Below are 24050 nucleotides of genomic sequence, written 5' to 3' on the forward strand. Positions count from 1 at the left end.
TCTGCTCAGCTGGGAGCCTCCTTCTCCCTCTGCCTCTCCCCTCTGCTCATGCTCTCTCTCTCTCTCAAATAAATAAAATCTTTAAATAAATAAATAAAACCATCTCTCAGAAAACTCCAGATTTAAGTAGCATCATTGGGAAATTCTATTAAACATTTAAGGAGGAAATAATACCTGCATAAAACTATACAAACTCAGAAAATAAAGAAGGGAATGCTCCCTGCTCATTTTAGTCATCTGGCTTTGAATCACAGTTTACACTGACATCAAATCCAGATGAAGACATCACAAAAGAATAAATAGAACACTCTTCATGAACACAGATATAAAACTCCTTAACAAAGTTCTAGTAAATCAAATCTAGCAATACATAAAAGTGGTAATACATCAAAACCAGTTACAGTGGAGTACCTGGTGGACCATGTGACTCTTGATCTCAGGGTTTTAAGTCTGAGCTCCACACTGGGTGTAGAGATTATTTGAAAATAAAATATTAAAAAAAATAAAATAAAAGATCTGTTAAGGAGCAAGACTGATTTAACATTAAAAAGCCAATTAATGTAAGCATATTTATACTATGAAAAAATATAAATCTCAAAAAAAAAAGATCTCATCATATTGAAAAAGCAATTGACAAAGTTTAATATCCAAGCATGATTTTTTTTTTTTTAATTCTCAGCAAACTAGGAACAGAATGGAATTTCCTCAACCACATAAAAGACATCCATGAAAAACCACAGCTTACACTAAACTTAATAATAAAAGACTGACTACTTTCCCCCATGATCAAGAACAAGGAAAGAGGGCACCTGAGAGGCTCAGTGAATTAAGCCTCTGCCTTTGGCTCAGGTCATTATCTCAGGGTCCTGGGATTGACCCCTGAGCCCCCCGCAACGGGCTCTCTGCTCAGCAAGGAGCCTGTATCCCCCTCCTCTCCACCTGCCTACCTACTTGTGATCGCTCTCTGCCAAATAAATAAATAAAATCTAAAAAAAAAAAAAAAAGAACAAAGGAAAAACGTCCCCTCTCACCTTTTCTATTCAGCACAATACTAGAGGTCCTATCCAATGTAGTAAGTCAAGAAAAAGAAATACTAGGCACATAGAAGAAGTAAAACTATCTTTATTCATAGATGATATGATTAGATACATAGAAAATTCTAAGGAGGGGTGCCTGGGTGGCTCAGTAGATAAAGTGTCTGCCTTTGGCTAAGATCATGATCTCAGGATCCTGGGATCAAGCCCCACTTTGGGCTCTCTGCTCAGCAAGGAGCATGCTTCTCCCCCACTTCTCTCTCTCTCTCTCTCACTCTCTCTCTCTATCTCAAATATAAATAAATAAATAAATCTAAAAAAAGGAAAAAAGAAAATTCTAAGGATACAATAAGACAATTTGTTATGGGCTGAACTGTGTCCCCTTAAAATTCATAGAAAGTCCTGACTCCCAATAACTCAGAATGTGACTATAATTATACACAGGGCCTTGAAAGAACTTAAGTAATGTAAAGTGAGGTCATACAGTTGGGCCCTAATCCAGTATGATGACTGTCCTTATGAAAAGAGGAAGGGCACTTGATAAAAAGAGGAGGGGCACTTAGGTTGCTCAGTCATTAAGCATCTGCCTTTGGCTCAGGTCATGATCCCAGAGCCCTGGGATCGAGTTCCGAATCAGGCTCCCTTCTCCGCAGGGAATATGCTTCTCCCTCTGACCTGCCCCCACTCATGCTCTCTCTCTCAAATAAATAAATAAAATCTTTAAAAATAATAATAATAACATAAATAAAAGATACATTTATTAAAAAAAAAAAGAAACCATTTACAAAAGCATCACAAAACATGAAAAACTTAGGGGACACTTGGGTGGCTGAGTTAGTTAAGTGGCTGTCTTCAGCTCAGGTCATCATCCCAGTGTCCTGGGATGAGTCCCGCATCGTGCTCCTTGCTCAGCGAGGAGCCTGCTTCTCCCTCTGCCTCTGCCTGCCACTCTGTCCACCTGTGCTCTGCCTGTGCTCACTCTGAGAAATAAATAAAATCTTAAAAAAAGAAAAGAAAAACTTAGGACAATTTTAATACAATAGCATAAAATTAGAAAATGAAATTAAGGGGCACCTGGGTGGCTCCGTAGGCTAAGCCTCTGCCTTCAGCTCACATCATGATCTCAGGGTCCTGGGATTGAGCCCCACGCCCCACATCAGACTCTCTGCTCGGCGGGGAGCCTGCTTCCCCCTCTCCCTCTGCCTGCTGCTCTACCTACTTGTGCCTCTCTCTGCCTACTTGTGATCTCTCTGTCAAATATAATAAAATCTTAAAAAAAAAAAAAGAAAATGAAATTAAGAAGCAGTTTCTTATTTATAATAGCATCAAAAAACAAAAATTAGAAATAAAATTTAACAAGATATATGTGAAACTATCCAAAGAAAACCATAAAATATTACTAAGTGAAATTAACAATGACTTAAACAATAAATATATACCATGCTTATGGGCTAGAAGACTCAATACTGTTAAAATATTAATTGTCCCCAAATTGATCTATATATTCAACACAATTCCAACAGGCATTTTGTAGCATTAACAGATAATTCTAAAATTTATATGGAGGGGCACCTGAGTAGCACAGTCAGTTCAGAATCTAATTCTTTGTTTCAGCTCAGGTCATGATCTCAGGGTCTTAAGATCCAGCCCAGTGTTAGCCTCTGGGCTCAGTGTGGAGTCTGCTTAAGAATCTCTCTCCTAGGGGTGCCTGGGTGGCTCAGTGGATTAAAGCCTCTGCCTTTGGCTCAGGTCATGATCCCTGGGATCCTGGGTCCTGGGATCGAGCCCCGAATCGGGCTCTCTGCTCAGCAGGGTGACTGCTTCCCCTTCTCTCTGCCTACTTGTGATCTCTACCTGTCAAATAAATAGATAAAAATCTTTAAAAAAAAAAAAGAATCTCTCTCCTTCTCCCTCTGCCCCTCCCCCTACATGTGTAAACATGCTCTCTAATAAATAAATCTTTTAAAAGATAAATAAAATAAAATTTATATGGAAATTGAGGGTGCCTGGCTGAGTCAGTTGGTAGAGCATGAGACTACTGATCTCAGGCTTTTGAGTTTGAGCCCCATGTTGGGGGTGCAAATAACTAAAAAAATTTAAAAATAAATAAATGGATAAAAAACTTATATGGAAATCCAAAGATTATAACTAGAGAAAACAATCTTGAAAAAGAACAAAATTGGACAAGGTACATGATCTAATTAGAAGACTTGTTATAAAGCTATAGTAATGACGACTGTATAGTATTGGTGGAAACATACACGTGTAGATAAATACCCAGAATAGAAGCCAGCAACTGACTCAAAGACAGAAGGTCATTTGATTTTCAACAAAGGTATCAAGGCCACCCCACAGAAAAGGACAGTCTTTTCAACAAATGGTACTTGAACTAGACATCTACATGGGAAAAATGAACCTCAACCTTTACCTCTCACTACACACAATTTAACTTAAAATGAACTATTGACCTAAACATAAAAGCCAGAACATAAAACATAGTTTTACACTTTGTTGCTTAAAGAAGAAAACTCTGACATCATAGCAAAGACAAGGATGTTGTTGTTGTTGTTGTTGTTGTTGTTGTTGTTTTTAAGATTTTATTTATTTGAGAATGAGAGAGACAGTGACAGAACACACAGGGGGAAAGAGAGGGAAAAGCAGGCTCCCCACTGAGCAGAGAGCCTGACATGGGGCTCGAATGCAGGACCCCAGGATCATGACCTAAGCCGAAGGCTGAGGTTTAACCGACTGAGTTACTAGGTGCCCTGGCAGGGATTTTTTTTTTTTTTTTTTTAGATTTTATTTATTTATTTGTCAGAGGGAGAAAGAGAGAGAGCACAAGCAGGCAGAGAGGGAAAAGCAGGCTCCCGCTGAGCAAGAAGCCTGATACAGAATTTGACACCAGGATCCTGGGAAGGCAGACTTTTAACCAACTAGCCACACAGGTGTCCCCGAAAAGGCAGAGATTTTTCAGAGGCAACATAAAAAGTATAGACCATAAAAGAAATTGGACTCCATCAAATTAAAAATTTCTGCTCCTCAAAAAACACCAATAAAATGAAAATATAAACCACAGATCAAGAAAAAAATAGACGTAAAACATGTATCTGATAAAGGACAAGCACTTACCCTATATAAGCACTCTTATAATTCAATAGTAAGAAAACAAAAAACACTTGAAAATAGACCAAAGCATACACTCAAAGAGTTAAAATGGTAAATTTTATGTTATGTACACTTTACCACAATAAAATAAAAAGAGAGAAAAGCTAAAGCACCACCAACAACAAAAAAAAGGCAGGTCACAAAGGCAGATATAAAAATGGCTAATAAACATAAAAATATATTCAGCAACATCAAGCATCAGGAAAATGTATATTAAAATCACAGCAAGACAACCTATAGAATGAGAGAAGGTATTTGCAAAAGACGTCTCTGATAAAGGGTTAGTATCCAAAATTATATAAAGAGGTGCACCTGGATGGCTCCATCTGTTAAGTGCTCCAACTCCTGATTTCTGCTCAGGTCATGATCTCGGGGTCATGGGATGAAACCCCATGTCAGGCTCCACAGTCAGTGGGGAGTCTGCTTGAGATTCTCTGTTTTCCCCTCCCTCTTCTCCTCCTCCCTACCCCACAAATAAATCTTTTTTTTAATTTTTTTTTAAATTTTTTTTTTATTTTTAAAGATTTTATTTATTTATTTGACAGAGAGAAATCACAAGTAGGCAGAGAGGCAGGCAGAGAGAGAGGAGGAAGCAGGCTCCCTGCTGAGCAGAGAGCCCGATGCGGGACTCGATCCCAGGACCCTGAGATCATGACCTGAGCCGAAGGCAGCGGCTTAACCACTGAGCCACCCAGGCGCCCTAAATCTTTTTTTTTTAAATTGTATAAAGAATTTATACAACTCAACACCAAAAACCAAATAATTCCATTAAGAATGGGCAGAAAACATGAACAGACATTTCTCCAAAGTAGACATACAATTAGCCAACAGATACATGAAAAGATGCTCATCACTCATCATCAAGGAAATGCAAATCAACACCAGAATGACCAAAACCCCGTCACACCGGTCAGACTGGCTAAAATCAGAAACAAAAGAAACAAGTGTTAGCAAGGATGTGGAGAAAAATGAGCCCTCCTGCATGGCAGTTGGGAATGCAAACTGGTTAAGCCACTGTGGAAAACAGAATGAAGGTTCATCAAATAATAAAACAGAACTACCATATGATCTAGTAATTCCAATACTGGGTATTTACCTAAAGAATACAAAAACACTAATTTGAAAAGATACATGTAACCCCTATGTTTACCACAGTATTATTTATGAAAGCTGAAATATGAAAGCAGCCCCACTGTCCATCAGTAGACAAATGGATGAAGAAGATGTGGTATGTATCTACAATGGAATATTACTCAGCCCTAAAAAATGAAATTATGGCATTTGCAATAACATGGGTGGATCTACAGAATACAATGCTAACTCAAATAAGCCAGTCAGAGAAATACAAATACCATATGATTTCACTCATATGTGGAATTTAAGGAACAAAACAAAGGAAAAAAAGAGACAAATCAAAAAACAGACTCTTACCAATAGAGAACAAATTAATGGTTATCAGAGGGGAGGTAGGTGGGAGGATGGATAAAATGGATGAAGGGGATTAAGAGTACACTTACTGTGATGAGCACTAAGCAACATAAAGAATTGTTGAATTACTGTACTGTACATCTGAAATTAATGTAACACTGTATGTTAACTATACTTGATTAAAACAAAAAACAAAAAAACAAACAAAAAAAAAACCCACAGGTCCAAAACATGCCCACCAGAATGGCCAAAATCTAAAGACAGACACCACCAAATGCTGACAAGACTGGGTAGCAACCTGAAGGTCCACACATTATTTGTGGTGGAAGAGGCACAATTTCTCATACTTTGAATTATACCCCTAAGTATTTTCCCAAGAGGAATAAAAATACTTAACACAAAGGCTTCTACACAAATGATCATAATAGCTTTGCTTATTACAGCCAAAGACTAGAAACCACCCAAATGATCACCACTTGAATAGATGAAGCAATTTTGGTATACACATGCAGAGGACTACTACTCCAGAATAAAAAGAAATGAACTACTGTAAACATGCCAATGTGAATGACTCTCAAAACTATTATGGGACCGCAGAGAAGTACAGGGAACATTTTTGGGTGACAGAAATGTTCCACATCTTGTTTTTAATGGCTGTTACAATGCTACTATATATGTTTGTCAAAACTCATCATAACTGGGGCATTATATTATATGTAAGTTATAACTCAAAAAAAGTTGATTTTTAAAATAGAATAAAAAATTTAAAGTTTATATTCCTTTAATCCTCATAGTCTACTTCTAAGAATTTACCCCAAAATGTATACCAAAGAAATGATAATCCAAGGACATAAAGATGCACATACAAAAATTTTCATTACAGCATTATTTTTTTTTAAGATTTTATTTATTTATTTGACAGAGAGAGAAATCAAAAATTGGCAGAAAGGCAGGCAGAGAGAGAGGGGGAAGCAGGCTCCCTGCTGAGCAGAAAGCCCAATGAGGGGTTCGATCTCAGGACCCTGAGACCATGATCTGAGCCAAAGGCAGAGGCTTGACCCACTGAGCCACCCAAGTGCCCCTTATTACAGCATTATTAATAGAAGTAATTTCCTTTAATGGTCCATTAATAGAGGACTAATTAAATAAGCTAGGGTACTGAGACACCTGGTGCAGTTGGTTGAGCACCCAACTCTTGGATTTGGCTCAGGTGGTGATCTCAGGGTTATGAGACTGAGCTCTACGTCAGACTCACGCTCAGTGTGGATCTGCCTGAAATTTTCTCACCCTCTTCCTCTGTCCCTCCCACTCATCCATGTATATCTCTCCCTAAAAATTAATAAATAATTTTTTAAATGTTAGGGTACATTCATAGAATACTTTACAGCAATTTAAAATAGTAATTAGGGCACCTGGGTGGCTCAGTCGGTTGTCGGATCAATTCTTGGTTTCAGCTGGGGTTGCAATCTAAGGGTTGTGGGATAGAGCCCTGAGTTGGGATCGGCACTCAGTGCAGAATCTGCTTTAGATTCTTTCCCCCTCCCTCTCCCTCCTCTCTGCTCCTTCCTGCTTCTCCTCCCCCAGCTTGCACTTGCTCACTTTCAAATAAATAAATAAATAAAATCTTTAAAATAGCTATTATATGTATTTATGTGCAACATGTTAAATCAAAAAGTTGTTACAAAACACCATGTATGACAAACTTTATTTTAATAAATGTATATAACAAATACATATGTAAACTCTAAAAATCTGTAAGCCAAATTTATAGCAACCGGTGTCATCCTTTTCCTATAAACAGGAGAATGTTGAGCCCATTCTTATTTTAGACATGAAGAAATGATCAGAGATAACAAATGAGGATCAGAGAAATCAAAACAAGACTGAATGCCACAGTCTATCATGAAACAACTCTTATCTCAATGAACAGGTATATGCCCTTCAAAGCTACTAGAAGTGGGTGAGGGGTGCGGGCACCTGGCTGGCTCAGCTGGTAAAACATGCAACTCCTGACCATGAGGTTGTAAATTTGAGCCCCATGTTGGTTGCAGAGATTACCTAAAAATACAGTCTTAAAAAAAAAAAAAAAAAAGGGTACTAGAAGGGAACTCACCTACGTAGGGGTAATAAAGGCAGAGTACTAGTGGAAAGTACTTTTATAGCCACCTCTACCTGTTGTTCTAACATAAAAATGAAATTCACTCAAAATTTCTTCCAGAGAATAGGCAGATAATGGTCTCTTAATACTTAATTACTCTTTTATGCTATGCTTATTCCCCTGCTGTTATGAGAATGTGATTTAAAAGCAGGAAGGAAGCAATGTCACTATGAAGTCTCTGAAAATAGGAAGGAAGTACTCTGGACTGATAAAGGTCAGCATGACATTCATAGTTAATGAGCCAATCTCATTCCAGCTGAGTTAAAGTAATCTTTCTCCAATATTTGTTCCCTGTCAACCCAAGTCAGGAGCAAAAGAAAGGTGAGAAAGTGTACACACACATACATACACACAGAAAAAAAGCTAACTTAGTACGAGCTGCTTGTCACATGCCAAATATTTGTAACATTTCTAAAAATATATAACTACAGAGCTTCAATAAGTTGGTATTTACAAGGTAAAATAATTTCAAAACTTACCAGCACCCCAGCCCCAAATTTACCAGCCCATATTGAAACGTCAGTGCTCCTGATCTACTCCTACCCCACCCTTCACTGAGAATGAAATCATCTTGCTATGAAGTGCTAAGAGAAAAAAAAAATACTCTGATGGCTTACTATCTATCTATCTATCTATATATATATGGCATTTGACTTACAGATGTACCTTAGTTCAAGCACAGAAATGCAAGTTAGTCACTTAAAAATGGGTTATATAATTCTATGCTGTCTACCATACTTTCCAGTCTGAATCTACTCACCTTTGTAACCTCCTTTGAAAAAAAAAAATATTTTTTTAATTTGAGTAGAGCTGACACACAACGTTAGATCAGTCTCGGGTGTACAACACAATGATTCAACTTCTTTATACCTTATGCCATGCTGTAGTCTCCTACTTAAATAATCATTTTTATCAATTCTCATTCTGGGCCCCACAAGAGGACTTGGATTCTAATACTTCTATATAAGTGTATCTATATTTCACTATATTAAGACCCAGCCTGAGGGGTACTTGGGTGGGTCCGCTGGTTAAGTATCTGACTCTTGATCTCTGCTCAGGTCTTGATCTCAGGATTCTGAGTTCAAGCCTCGTGTTGGGCTCCATGCTGGGAGTGGAGCATACTAAAAATAAATAAATAAATAAAATCTGGAGAGGTTCACTTGCCCAAATCTACACAGACTGAGGAACCCACAATCATACCCAGGTTCATCTGTTTTTGAGAACCAAAGATATTAACCACTATTCTATTTCATTCCGCATGTTTTTATCCCTCTCTTTATTACATGATTGAAAAAACACAGCATGGATGGACTTCCATATGCATGTAAAAATGAAGAGCTGCAGGCAGAGGAGGAGGGAGAAGCAGGCTCCCCACAGAGCAAGAAGCCCAATGCAGGGCCCATTCCCAGGACCCTGGGATCATGACCTGAGCTGAAGGTAGCCGCTTAACGGACTGAGCCACCCAGGTGCCCCCTGAGTATTTACTTTAAAGAAGGGGAAATTATGGGGCACCTGGGTGGCTCAGTCTAAGTGGCTGCCTTATGCTCGGGTCCTGATTCCAGGGTCCTGGGATCAAGTCCCACATTGGGCTCCCTGCTCAGCAGGAAGCCTGTTTCTCCCTCTGCCACTCCCCCTGCTTGTGTTCCCTCTCTTGCTGTGTTTCTCTCTGTCAAATGAATAAATAAAATCTTAAAAAAAAAAAAAAGAGGAAAACTATGTTCACATAAAAATATATACATAAATGTTTACACCAATTCTATTCATAACTGGCCCAAACTGGAAACAACCCAAATGTCCTCCATTGGGTGGATGCCCAAACGAACTGATGTGCGTCAAAACAGTGCTACTACTCAGCAACAAAAAGGAATACACTACTGATAGACACAACAACTTGGCTGAATCTCAAAGGCATGATGCTGAATGAAAGAAGCCAGTTTCAAAAGGTTACCTACTACACGATTCCATTCATAGGACATTCTCAGAAAGACAAAACTGTAGTCTCCACGAAGAGATCAGTGATTGCCACAGTCTGGGGTGGGGTAGATTGCCACAGACGGACAGCAAGAGGCAATCTTGTGGGGTGGTCAAACTATTCTCTATCCTACTGTAGTAGTTGCTTACAAAAATCTATACACATCCCACGGCACACCAGGCTGGCTCAGTTGGTACAGCATGCAACTCTTGATCTCAGGGTTATGAGTTCAAGCCCCACACTTTATTTTTAAGATCACTTAAAAATAAAACATTAAAAAAAAACTAAACTCATTCCCAAAAAGTCCATTTTACTGCGCGATAATTTTTAAGGTAAAATAAAAGACTCTTTAATTCTTCGGCAGATAACTGATTAACTAAATAGGGGCTAAAAAAAGTTACAACCTTACCTCTTGTTATATATCAAAATACATTTCAAATAATCTAAAAAGTTAAATATAAATTATGAAGAAATACTGATCCTCTTAATATACATGAAGCTCTTACAAATAAATAAAAAAAATAGACACTTTCGCAGAAAAATGGGCCAAGACATGACGAAACAAGAACTGAACATATGAAAAAGTCTTATCTCACTAATAAATAAATGGACAATCAAGCAACGAGCTAATATTTTTTGGCAACTGCATTATAAAAACAAAACAAAATGAAAATAAAAAACCTTAAAAGATTAATAACACCAATACTGGCAAGGGTGGGAAAAAGAACCCCCCAAAAAACTATAGTCTGATATGTTAAGTATTGTAACATTTCCTGAAGGTAATTTGGAATATATATCAAAACCCTCAATTCACACACACATACTCTTTTTCCATTTCAAGAATTTACTAAGAAACTAACCAGACTAGTGCAGAAAAATGTTCGCAGAAGAGTCATAACATCATTACTTATAATAATGAAAAACAAATACTTTAAAAAGATAAAATAAATTATTATCATATAATATGGGAAGCAAAGGCAAAAGAAAAATTAAATTTCCTTACTACTTACAGCCCATTGAAAAATCCTTCAAACAGGCAGAGTGACATTCCCTTAGGAACTTGGCTGCCTAGATTTGATACTTTGTTAAGGGCAAAAGGCAATCTTAGCTTAACATTATCCCAACCCCCCAGGATCTTATAAATCTACTTTAACACATAAAAATTCCTTTAGAGGGACACCTGGGTGGCTCATTCGGTTAAGCGGCTGCCTTCGGCTCAGGTCACGATCCCAGTGTCCTGGGATCAAGTCCCACATCAGGCTCCTTGCTCCGTGGGGAGCTTGCTTCTCCCTCTGCCTCTGCCTGCCTGTACTCTCTGTCTCTCTGACAAATAAATAAAATCTTAAAAAAAAAATTGCTTTAGAAACTTCCTTTATCTCTATCCCCCAAGATATATGTTAGTAATCATCCCACAAGCTTATAACCCACTGATATAATTCTAAAGGGTCTCATGAGTAGGCTTTTTACTAGACAGTAATAAATGACCTTTTTCTAACAGCTACCCCTTGAGGTCCTAGAAACCTTGCTCCCAAAATTCCTTAGAAACTTATGCTATCCCTAACCCCCTCCCAACTTGAAAATATATAATCAGCCTTTCCTCATGACCCCACTGCAGCTCTTTCTGCCCAGGGGTCCTGTCCCCGTGCTTTCATAAAACCACCTTTTTGCACCCACAATGTCTCAAGAATACTTTCTTGGCTGTTGACTCCAAACCCTACCACTTCAAACCACACCATTATACATCCATATACTAGAATACTAAGCAGCCATTAAAAATCAAGTTATCTGAACTGTTACCGAAATAAGATTATTTTATTTTAGTCATCATTGCTGTAACTCCCTTCTTGTCTCCAAAGCAAAAGGAAAGATTTTTGTTCAATGACAAAACAATGATCATGGTATAATGCAAAATTTCAAAGAAAGCCGGATATAAAAGCATATATATGCCAAACTCTATTTTTTTTAAACATCTATGCATGTGCCACAATATTATTTCCTAGTGGTGAGATTAGGGGTGACTTTTTACTCATCTTTTCTTTATTTTATAAACTTTCTATGAAAAACATTTATTAAAAGAGAAAAACAACAAAAAATATATGTTATGTTCATAAATGTTTTTAAATCAATGTCTCTTTAAATCTCCCAAAATTATCCCCAAGAGTAGTTTTCAAACTTGTTTTCTAGGGGGCGCCTAGGTTGCTCAGCCGGTTAAGCATCTGACTTCAGCTCAGGATATGATCTCACCCTCCTGGGATCAAGCACCACATCGGGCTCCCCACTCATCAGAGAATCTGATTCTCCCTCGCCCTCTCCCCCTGCTTGTGTACTCTCCCCCAAATAAATAAATCTTTAACAAAACAAAACACCTTGTTTTCTAATCTAGATTATCTTCTGTTATCCTGGTCACAAACAAATGACAGTTCTATGCGCAAATTTCTTCTACTTCCTAACCCCAAATAAGCCATTACTGCCCAAGGCAGAAGATCTACAGATAAAGGCATCCCATGAACACTGCCATTTGCAAGGTGCAGAATAATATGTATATTGAGATACTACTTGTATGTCTTGACATTTTTTTTTTTAAGATTTATTTATTTGTCAGAGAGAGAGCGAGCGAGAGCGAGCACAGGCAGACACAGTGGAAGGCAGAGTCAGAGGGAGAAGCAGGCTCCCCGCGGAGCAAGGAGCCCGATGTGGGACTCGATCCCAGGACGCTGGGATCATGACCTGAGCCGAAGGCAGCTGCTCAACCAACTGAGCCACCCAGGCATCCCTGTCTTGACATTTTTAAAGAACATCTCCATAATATATAGAGGCTTATGTGCCAATATGTCAATACTTTTTTTTTCAGTTCAGAATCAGAAGAAAGCTACAGAAATGGTTACTCTTTTCAGTGGGAGAAGAAATGTGTATCTTTCTACTGTTTGAATTATGAACCACCAGTTTTTGTACTTTTTCTTTACGTTTTAACTTCTTGTTTTGTTTGCTGCTTACCATGGAGCACTTCTCCAGTACTTCCTCCTGGAACTTTAGGAATCGCTCCTGAACCTCAACTTCATTGAGGAAAAAGGCAAGGAAGTGAGTAAAGGGTTGCTTTCTTCTAAAAGTGAGCAAAAGAACATCAATCCGAGTTCGAGCTGAAATTACACCACCTCGATGCTGTCCAGTGATTACTGCAAGCAAAAAAAAGAAAAAAAAGGAAGGGATGTTTAACATGACAATCCAATGCCTGTAAGGTGAGTGACCTTAATTCTGTCATCTCTGCAAAGCTCAAACAGTCCTGAATGTGTACATAATTTCTGAACACGGAACAGTACCAAGGGTAAGAAAATTACTAAAGAATTCAATCTAAGCAGAATAAAGTTTAAAAACAAAATATCCTTAGGGTGTCTGGGTGGCCTAGTCAATTGTCCAACTCTTAGGGTGCCTGGGTGGCTCAGTCTGTTAAGCCTTTGGCTCAGGTCATGATCCCAGAGTCCTGGGATCGTGCCCTACATTGGGCTCTCTGCTTAGCAGGAGGTCTGCTTCTCCCTTTCCCACTCCCCCTGCTTGTGTTCCCTCTCTTGCTGTGTCTCTCTGTCAAATAAATAAAATCTTAAAAAAAAATTGTCCAACTCTTGATTTCAGTTCACATCATGATCTCAGGATTGTGAGATCGAGCCCCACATGTCAATGGGTTCTTGTTGGAGGTGGAACCTGCTTAAGATTCTCTCTCTCCCTCTCCCTCTGCTCCTCCCCCCAACCTCTAAAAAACAAAACAAGCAAGAAAACCAGAATACCCTTAAGAACACCTCATGAAGTAGAAAAATGAGTTAAGGGGTGCCTAGGTGGCTCAGGCATTAAGCGTCTGCCTTTGGCTCAGGTAATGATCCCAGGGTCCTGGGATCAAGCCCCACATCGGGTTCCCTGCTCGGCGGGAAGCCTGCTTCTCCCTCTCTCACTCCCCCTGCTTATGTTCCCTCTCTCACTTTGTCTCTCTCTGTCGAATAAATAAATAAAAACCTTTAAATAAAAAAATGAGTTAAAAACGCTATGTAGCTTCCTAGCAAACCCTCATACCTTATGGGTGGGAATATAAAATGGTGCAGCAGCTATGGAAAAGTATGGCAGTTCCTTAAAAAGTTAAAAAGAGAACTACCTTATGACCAGGAATTCCACTCCTAGATAGAAATCCAAAAGAAGTAAAAGCAGGATTCAGGGCTGCCTGGTGGCTCAGTTAGTAGAGCATGTGACTCTTGATCTCAGGGTCATGAGTCTGAACCCCACATTAGGAGCAGAGTTTACTTAAAGAAAAAAAAAAAAAGAATAGATTTTTAAAAACAACATGAGGGGCACCTGGGTGGCAGAGTGGGTTAAAGCCTCTGCCTTCAGCTCAGGTCATGATTCCAGGCTCCTGGGATTGAGGACCCTATAGCAGGCTCTCTGCATCAGGCTCTCTGCTCAGCGGGGAGCCTGCTTCCCTTCCTCTCTCTCTGCCTGTCTCTCTGCCTACTTGTGATCTCTGTCTGTCAAATAAGTAAATAAAATCTTTAAAAAAAAAACAAATAAACATGAAATACAAAAAAAAAAAATCCTGAAAAACTATTCAAAAAATAAAAAATAAAATAAAATAAAATAAAATGCCACGTGTTCAAAAAACTTGCACACGATGTTCAGAGCAGCTCTTGTCAAAATACCAAAAGGTAGAAACAATGCAGGTGTCCCGTTGATAAATGGATAAACATAACGTCCTATCTCCATACAATGGAATACTACTTAGCACCACCCAGAAAAAGAGAATGAAGTACAGACACGTGCAAAAATATTAATGAAACTTGAACACATTACACTAAGTGGAAGACACTAGATACAAAATACCAATATACGTTTCCATTTACAGAAAGTAGTCACAACAGGCAAATGGAGAGGGACAGAAAGAAGATTAGTGGTAGCCAAGGACTGGAGGTAGGGAGTGGGGAGTGACAGTTCAATGGGTATGAGGTATCCTCCCTTTTTGGAGGATAAAAATGTTCTGAAACCAGATAATGGTGATGGTTACACAACACTGTAAATGTACCAAATGCCACTCAATTCAACATTTTAAAAAAATATTTATTTTTTATTTATTTGACACAGAGAGAGATCACAAGTAGGCAGAGAGGCAGGCAGAAAGAGAGAGAGGCAGAAGCAGGCTCCCTGCCAAGCAGAAAGCCCGATGTGGGGCTCGATCCTAGGACCCATGATCTCAGATCATGACCTGAGCTGAAGGCAGAGGCTTAAGCCACTGAGCCACTCAGGCACCCCATCAATTCAACATTTTAAAATGGTCCAAATGGGAGATCCCAGGCTGGCTCAGTTCGTACAGCATGTGACTCTTGACCTGGAGGTCATGAGTTTGAGCCCCACTGTTAGATATAGAGTTCGTATAGAGTAAAAATTGTCAAAAGAATAAACTTTATGTTGTGTATATTCTGACCACACATCAAAAGAGTATGAACAGTACATCAGGGGCGCCTGGGTGGCTCAGTCGTTAAGCATCTGCCTTCAGCTCAGGTCAGGATCCCAGGGTCCTGGAATCAAGCCCCACATCGTGCTCCCTGCTTGGTGGGAAGCCTGCTTCTCCCTCTCCCCCTGCTTGTGTTCCCTCTCTCACTGTGTCTCTCTCTGTCAGATAAATAAATCAAATCTTTAAAAAAGAAAAAAAAGAAGAAATTCAAGTAACAATAAACAAGTTAAGAGCAGAAAATGGAACTTTGTCATGTCAATTCTACCTCAATTTAAAAAAATACTATAGCAGCAATTATTAGAGACTCACTACAGTGAGAAACCAAGGAGATCTATTATAATATATATAATCCTCTCATATATATATGAAAACAGAAAATTAAAATAAAATCCTTATCTATACATTATATGGATGGATACCAAATGTCCCTGTTTTGGTATTATTTTGGCCTTCTCTAATCTGGGCTATGTTTTTGTGTATAAATGAAAAGGGGAGGCAGCACAAAGCATAGCCCACTGTCTGCAAAGAAATAAAAGCATTTGGAGACTATACAATCTCAGTGTAAGCAGAGATTAAATCTCTGGCTGTAGAATAGGGCTTGGTTCAAAAGAACAACTAAGGAAAGGTGCAAAAGATATGAGCAATGAACAAAACTGGCATTTCAATACACTATTTATTAAAACTGTTAAAGACAGACTTATAAATATGATATAAAATATTGAAATGTTAACTCTAATAGTAGCAAAATGGGTTCTGTGCTTTAAAGACCACAAAGTTTGTCCTTCCATGCAACTACAGAAGTTAAAGAAATAATTCCATTTACTTATCCTAATACTCTCCATTAAAGGATGTGAAATTTTCTATAAAAACAACCTTTCTATTGCTCAATAAGAATGAAAATATCATGGACATTGGGGAGGGTATGTGCTATGGTGAGTGCTATGAAGTGTTTAAACATGGCAATTCACAAACCTGTACCCTTGGGGCTAATAATACATTATATGTTTATAAAAAAATTAAAAAATTTTTTAAAAAGAATGAAAATATCATACCTATTTTGCTACAAGGAAACAAGATAGACATTCCTAGGAAAAGTAGATTCTGAATGAACGAATTCATAAATGAATGAACAAAAGCCTGAGAACCATTTGCCTAAGTCAAAAATCTATAGGAGTAATAGCCAAAAAATGTAAGTAGACATATGGGGTTTTTTTCATTATTATTACATTTTTATAATTTTTAATTTTTTATTAACATATAATGTATTATTGGCCCCAGAGGTACAGGTCTGTGACATATGGTGTTTTCTTTTTTTTTTTTTTTTAAAGATTTTATTTATTTATTTGACACAGAGAGATCACAAGTAGGCAGAGAGGCAGGCAGAGAGAGGGGAGGAAGCAGGCTCCCTGCTGAGCAGAGAGCCCGATGCGGGACTCAATCCCAGGACCCTGAGATCATGACCTGAGCCGAATGCAGCGGCTTAACCCACTGAGCCACCCAGGCGCCCTGACATATGGTGTTTTCTAATGGCATCATTTATATTATCCGACAGAATACTTGGAGAATCCAAGACTCAATGCTCAGTGAAGGGAAATATCCATAACAGGTACTCAAATACTGTGCTAAAGAAATACTGATAAAGGAGGGTTCGAAGGCAATCTGGGACAAAATTAAAGGAAAGTAAAAATTATCTCTGCTGGGGCGCCTGGGTGGCTCAGTGGGTTGAAGCCTCTGCCTTCAGCTTGGGTCATGATCCCAGGGTCCTGGAATCGAGCTCCGCATCGGGCTCTCTGCTCAGCGGGGAGCCTGCTTCCTCCTCTCTCTCTGCCTACTTGTGATCTCTGTCTGTCAAATAAATGAATAAAATCTTTAAAAAAAAAATTATCTCTGCCAAAGATGAAAAATTTGCTCAGAAACTAAAACGAAAAGGAGCAGAAGAGAAGGAAGCTTAAAACTTATGTTTATGTTTTATTTCTGTAAAAGTCTGGTACAAAATGCTAAATCTATTCTTTTTCATTAAGAGGCTGGTTTCGTCTCTGTAACACAGTAAACTGAAAAGGGCACTCACTGAAAGGTGCTCAGACTGATTTCCAGAAAAGATTCAAAGTTGATCAGTTAATGACTAAAGAGCAAATAAAATGAGGTTAGAAATATTCTACAAGGGGCGCCTGGGTGGCTCAGTGGGTTAAAGTCTCTGCCTTCAGCTTGGTGTTTAAACATGGCAATTCCCACGGTCCTGGGATCAAGCCCCACATCGGGCTCTCTGCTCAGCAGGGAGCTGCTATCCCCTCTCTCTCTCTGCCTGCTTCTCTGCCTACTTGTGATCTCGGTCTGTCAAATAAATAAATAAAATCTTAAAAAATAAAAAAATTTTAAAAAAGGAAAAAGAAATATTCTACAAACACTAATGCCTGAGAAGACCAGAATTTGTGAGGCAAGGGTCTAGGGACTATGACAAGAGATAGACAGGAAAAAGAGAATTAAAGGCATTAACATTAAACTTCTAAAAACCAATTCTCTAACTACAATAACAGTATTATTTTGTTAGACTTCAAAACAGACTAGATAAGCAGATCCTTGTTGAGAGGACAAATTAAAACCTACTACATCATTTCCACCCTTATTGGCTTTAATTTGGGAGAGGCACAAGAAAATGAATAAATGGCAACAAATGCCATAACCTGTCTTAGTCCCACATTACAACTCAATTCACTCTAAACAACAAATTTGATTTTTCTATATATTACCTCCCTAAAAGACCATTAGGCCCATTTATCCTCTTGTTTTTCAATTAAATTAGTTCTACTAATTCTTACTTGTAATGATTAGACACCCTGGGTTTCACACTGAAATATTTGTACTTTCTAAGTCAAAATGGAATCTTTACAGCCTGCCTACCTTTTTTTGGAAAGGTTTTGGAATGACTCTGGCATCTTAAAATGGCTAAAATCTCCACATTTATAGCATGTTACAATTTTTACTGCAATAAAAATTATTATAGTTACTCTATGGATACAAAAAAGGAAGACTCTATTTAACTATTAATAGTGATTATGTCTGAGGTTTGTATTACAAGACTCCCCTTTATATCTTACATATAATTTCTGTAAAAACTTTGGGGTTTTTTTGAAAGCATGTATCAATTTACAATCAGAAAAAAAAAACTAATGATGAAATAAGCTTTACTACAATTATAATTACTTCAATACTTGTAGCTTTTTTAAGATTTTATTTATTCATTTGAGAGAAAAACATACAAGCAGCAGGGAGAGGCAGAGGGAGAAGGAGTGGGAGAAGCAGACTCTCTGCTGATCAGGGAGCCTGATATGGAGCATGATCCCAGGACCCTGAGATATGACCTGAGCCAAAGGCAGACATTTAACCATCTGAGCCACCCAGGCACCATGGTAGCTTGAACTTTAAAACTTAAGGAAAGACCTGAGTTTTTCTATCTGTAAGTCTAAAGAGCTAAATATTTTAATGTCCTTCAAAAATGTCATTGAAGTTCTTACGTTAGTGTCTGCTAATATTACTAAAGGGCTGGGGAAAACTCTAGCATTTGCTGGCCAACACAAGAGTCCACATGCAACCACTTAAAGGAAAAGTTACATGAATTAGAAAGAAATGGAATTAAAAGTTCAATTCCCCAGTCATACTAGCCATATTTCCAGTACTCATAATCACACGTGCTAGTGACGTCCGTACTGGACAGTGGAGGTAGAGAACATTCCCGTCATCACAGAAAGTCCTTTTGGACAGCACTGGTCTACACTCAACTGCATCGTATCTGTTATGATTCTTAAACAGCACAAAATGAGAACACTTGTAATTTTTCTTACCCTAAAACTTAATAAAACCTATGGGTATTTATAATAAATGTATTATTGGAGGCTGTTGTACTTACTTGACTTTGAAAAAGTCCTATCATTTTAGAATGAGTTTCCTCAAATTTTGTCCCTACATTGCCCTTCACTCACAGCCCTTTTACAACACAAGCCTGTGCCCTTGGTCCACAGTGGTGCTTGGTACACACACTTTCTAACTTGATTTATATTGAACTATTTTTCCTCACTTGAGCAATTACTTAATTCAGGTTGATTTGTTTGTTTTTAGTATTTTTTTTTAAATTTTAACATATAATGTATTATTTGCCCCAGGGGGACAGGTCTGTGAATCACCAGGCTAACACAATTCACAGCATTCATCGGGTTGTTATTTTAATCGTTACTTTTATAATATCCTTCCCAGTCTACAAAGCAGGTAAAAACAAGAGAACCCTTCTGGAAAGGGCTGTATTTTATCGCAAATTTGTTGACCTTACTGGTTTTCTCTAATTCTAACTTGAAACAATTCACAAACTCCATTTCAAGCTAGTAAAGCATAAAATTATTCTCCAAATACACAACAAAATCTGGAAGCTTTATAACATCAGTACACAGTAAAGTACACAGTGAAGGCCCAGATACTCAATTTCAAGATAAGGTTGTATAACTACATCTTTTTTCATTTAGGAGATTGATGCTGATATAAAAAGGCCAATTGCTACAGAACCCCAAAAAGAATATAGTCACTACTCAATCCTACCCAGGAATGCCTGAAAGAAAGAAAGAAAGAATACAACCACTAAATACCTCCATTGGGTCACACTATTCCATACTCATGCAAAAGTGATTGCAAATATAACTAAATATCATATATACCGAGTCTCACCAATTTCTCCATCTTGTCCAGGCTTAGGAATGCTAATAGAAGTTTTGGTTTCCACTTCCAGTTTCTTCCTAGTATCACCTCTTTTTCCGACTATATGCCTATAATATAAAGAAAAATTAACGGAAGAATATTAAGTCAAATGTATGAGAATAAAGAATTCCATGTTTAAATCATTTCATGGTTAAAATGAAATGATTAAAATGGATAAATGAAATTATTTAAATTTCATGTTTAAATCATATGTGGCCACTCCCTTAAAGAAAAGTGCTTCAGTAAAGGCTCAATATTTGTAGAGGAAATTACAAGTCATATAGCTTTATAGAATGTGCTGCATTGCACTCACTGGCAAAATGATGCCCTACAGTCAATTTAATGAATAAACAGAAATAACCAGGCCATGCCCAACACCTGCTTGGTCTTCAATATTAGATTCAAAATCTGGGTCTGCCATTCATTGAAAAGAAAGCTGGCATCGTCTCAAAAGGCACTTCCAGCAACCAGTGGGTCTACAGTTTGGGGAAAACATTGTCCTTTGGGGAGCAAATTAACTATAGTAGGATTTCATCCTAAAAGAATTATCCCTGGGCGCCTGGGTGGCTCAGTGGGTTAAGCCGCTGCCTTCGGCCCAGGTCATGATCTCAGGGTCCTGGGATCGAGTCCCGCATCGGGCTCTCTGCTCAGCAGGGAGCCTGCTTCCCTCTCTCTCTCTGCCTGCCTCTCCGACTACTTGTGATTTCTCTCTGTCAAATAAATAAATAAAATCTAAAAAAAAAAAAAAAAAAAAAAAAAAAAAAGAATTATCCCTGATTAATAAACTAAGGGTAAAAAGCTTAGCAAAGAGAAAGGTCCACCATTTAGGACGGACTATTCAGAATAGCTTTGAAAGCAACAACAGTAAACAGGTAACCCTAAAGCTGCATTCAGCATGTACACATTTTGTTCAGGAGATTTCCCCAAAACATTGGGAAATTTCACCCCAAAATGTAGATTTCCAGGTTCTTTAGAAAAATCAGAAGATCTGACAACTCATGGCAATAATTGGCTGGAGTAAGCTCTTGTCCCTAAAAATTGAATATGAGCTCATCGCAATCCCCATCACTCCCTACTGCCTTTCATCTACTCCGCTTCAACCATCTAGTGACTCATTTACATTAATTGCCTGGCCCTCCTAGAATAAATAATTCTGACAATCCAAGGTTATCTTCTGGAACCCACAGTAATAAGATGTGCTACAGTAAATGAGACTACTGGATCCCAGGAGAAAAGTTTGAATCCATAAAGCACTAAAGACTCAAAAGACAGGACTATAAAGAGAATAAAACTCTCCCACTATCAACCGTATTTCGGCTTCTCTGATTTCAATTACAGTGCCCAACTACATGGGTGACTAGGTCTAAAACTGTGCATTTGTTTTACCTGGAATAACCAGTCCAATTCTTTCCATTAAGATCTACTGTAGTAAGCCAGTTTGAAAAAACAAAAACAAAAATAGAATGTTTAGAAGAGGATTGAAACACAATTTTAAAAAATAATAATAATTTAAAAAAAAACACAACAATTTCCCTCTAATTTTTCTCTGTGTTGGACTTGGACTAGAGATTCTATGGCATCCACTTTGTCAGGCTCTTGTCTTTCCAGGGGTACTTTCACCTAGGCTACTGTTGGTTAGCATGTGGCTAGTAGAGAAGCCCCTTACAAAAAGCAGCGGGCTTGGGACACCCGGCTGCCTCAGTCCACAGAGCCTGTGACTCTTGATCTGGGGGTTGTGAACTCAAGCCCCAAGCTGGTGTGTGGAGATTGCTTAAAAATAAGATCTTTAGGGCGCCTGGGTGGCTCAGTGAGTTAAGCTGCTGCCTTTGGCTCAGGTCATGATCTCAGGGTCCTGGGATCGAGTCCCACATCGGGCTCTCTGCTCAGCAGGGAGCCTGCTTCCTCCTCTCTCTCTCTGCCTGCCTCTGCCTACTTGTGATCTCTCTCTGTCGAATAAATAAATAAAATTAAAAAAAAATAAGATCTTTATTTTTTTTTAATATTTTATTTATTTATTTATTTGATAGACAGAGATCACAAGTAGGCAGAGAGGAAGGCAGAGAGTCGGGGGTGGGGGGGAGGAGCAGGCTCCCTGCTGAGCAGAGAGCCTGATGCGGGGCTTGATCCCAGGATGCTGGGATCATGACCTGAGCCTGAGGCAGAGGTTTAAACCCACTGAGCCACCCAGGTACCCCTAAAAATAAGATCTTTATAAACACACACATACACACAAGTAGCTGGCTTAAGGTGTTATTAATAGTCTAGGCATCTTAGAAAGGAAGTGGTTGAGGTTACAGAAGTTTAGACTCAAGTCTTGGGCAAGTTATCTAACCACTCTAAGTCTATTTCTTCACTTACAAAAATGGAGTGAATAACACCAAATGTTGTTGTAAGGATTAAACGTGATCATGTATAAAAGGGCTTCCCGGTGACTGGCACGTAGCTCAGTACAGTCCATACTATCCTCATTAAGCCCATAATGGCATCCTTCCAATTAAGAGTATAGCCACAGTCGAAAATATTTACTACAGTAATAGGAGATACACATGAAAAGGTGATTCTTTTATTAAAGATTTAAGTAGAAATTCCTACCTGATCAAGTAGTTCTCAATCTTAGCTACACTGGAATCACCATGGGGTGATTCAAAAAATAATGATGCCTGGGCTCCTGGGTGTCTCAGTATGTTAAGCCTCTGCCTCCGGCTCAGGTCATGATCTCAGGGTCCTGGGATCAAGCCCCGCATCTTGCTCTCTGCTCGGCAAGGAGCCTGCTTCCTTCTGCCTGCCTCTCTGCCTACTTGTGATCTCTCTCTCTCTCTCTGTCAAATAAATAAATAAAATCTTTAAAAAAAATAATGATGATGATGATGCCTGAGTCCAGCTCCCAGAGATTCTGATTTAATTGGCCTAGGGTGCACGTAAGTATAGGGAATTTTAAAAGTTACCCAGGTACTTCTAATGTGTACCTGACATCGAGAACTAATGAGTTACATCTAGTCCATGGATAAGAGTTACAACAATTAGGATTTTTTTTTAATTTTATTTTTATTTTTATTTTTTATAAACATATATTTTTATCCCCAGGGGTACAGATCGGTGAATCACCAGGAACAATTAGGATTTGATTATAAATTAGTTTGGTCAAGTAATTTCTTCCTAGATCCAAATGAACTTACAAAAATGATTAATAAGAAAGAAACTGTCCTAGTAAATTCAGTGTATTAATTATAATTAAGCAGAATCATACTAATCTAACAAGCAAGTCATCCAGAATACAATGACTACTTAGAATATATAGAACTCAGAAGATCGTCAAATTGGAATCAGACATCTAAGGAATTTTTATACACCTCAGTGGTGGCAAATATACGCAGTGAGGAAAACGGTTACACCGATTTCATCAAGAAACTAAAAAGTGACTTTCTAAAATCTTGTTTCTTAGAAGAAAATGTCACTGGAACCTTAAAGGAAAATGAGCTATCAGAGTTAGCATCTGGTTTCCCATTTGGCCACATTCCCACAGAAGAATTTCATCCTCAATAGGTGTTGCAGAATATTTTCAAGATTGGTGAAAATAAAATTATTTGCTTCGTGGAGCTTAAAGGTATATGACTCCATATTTGTAGATCTCCTTTAACAGAAGAGCTTGAACAGACCTGAGTCACCTGATACAACACAGAAAAAAAATTTACACGCTTCCTAGACCAGTCTGTCTCCAGAGATGTAAACCCGAAAGAAGCCAGTTAGCCACATAAGCTATGTTTATCTGTTTTTTTAAAGATTCTATTTATTGGGGCGCCTGGGTGGCTCAGTGGGTGAAGCCTCTGCCTTCGGCTCAGGTCATGATCTCAGGGTCCTGGAATTGAGCCCCGAGTCAGGCTCTCTGCTCAGCCCCTCTCTCTGCCTGCCTCTCTGCCTACTTGTGATCTCTGTCAAATAAATAAATAAACAAAATATCTTTTAAAAGAATAAAATATTTTTAAAAAAAAAGATTTTACGTATTCATTTGAGACAGAGAGATACAGAGATAGAGCATGATCACAGGGAGAAGGAGAGAATGACTTGGGG

General features: G+C 38.4%; 1 protein-coding gene across 8 annotated transcripts in view; it reads right to left on the minus strand.

The window, feature by feature from the left end:
* ASCC1 (activating signal cointegrator 1 complex subunit 1) overlaps positions 1-24050 on the minus strand; it is a 101150-nt gene that overhangs the window by 72083 nt on the left and 5017 nt on the right. For all 8 annotated transcript variants that reach the window (XR_014306864.1, XR_014306865.1, XM_082715952.1 and 5 more), the window contains exons 4-5: positions 19953-20050; positions 12752-12930 (exon numbers count right to left, since the gene is read on the minus strand). Coding sequence is in view for 6 of the 8 variants with exons in the window: in XM_082715952.1 (XP_082572078.1) it covers positions 12752-12930; positions 19953-20050 (277 nt within the window). In the remaining 2 variants the exon portion in view is untranslated. The remainder of the gene's footprint in view (positions 1-12751; positions 12931-19952; positions 20051-24050) is intronic.

This window comes from Mustela nivalis (genome assembly GCF_964662115.1).
Source record: "Mustela nivalis genome assembly, chromosome: 2".
In the NCBI taxonomy this organism is placed as follows: Eukaryota; Metazoa; Chordata; class Mammalia; order Carnivora; family Mustelidae; genus Mustela; species Mustela nivalis.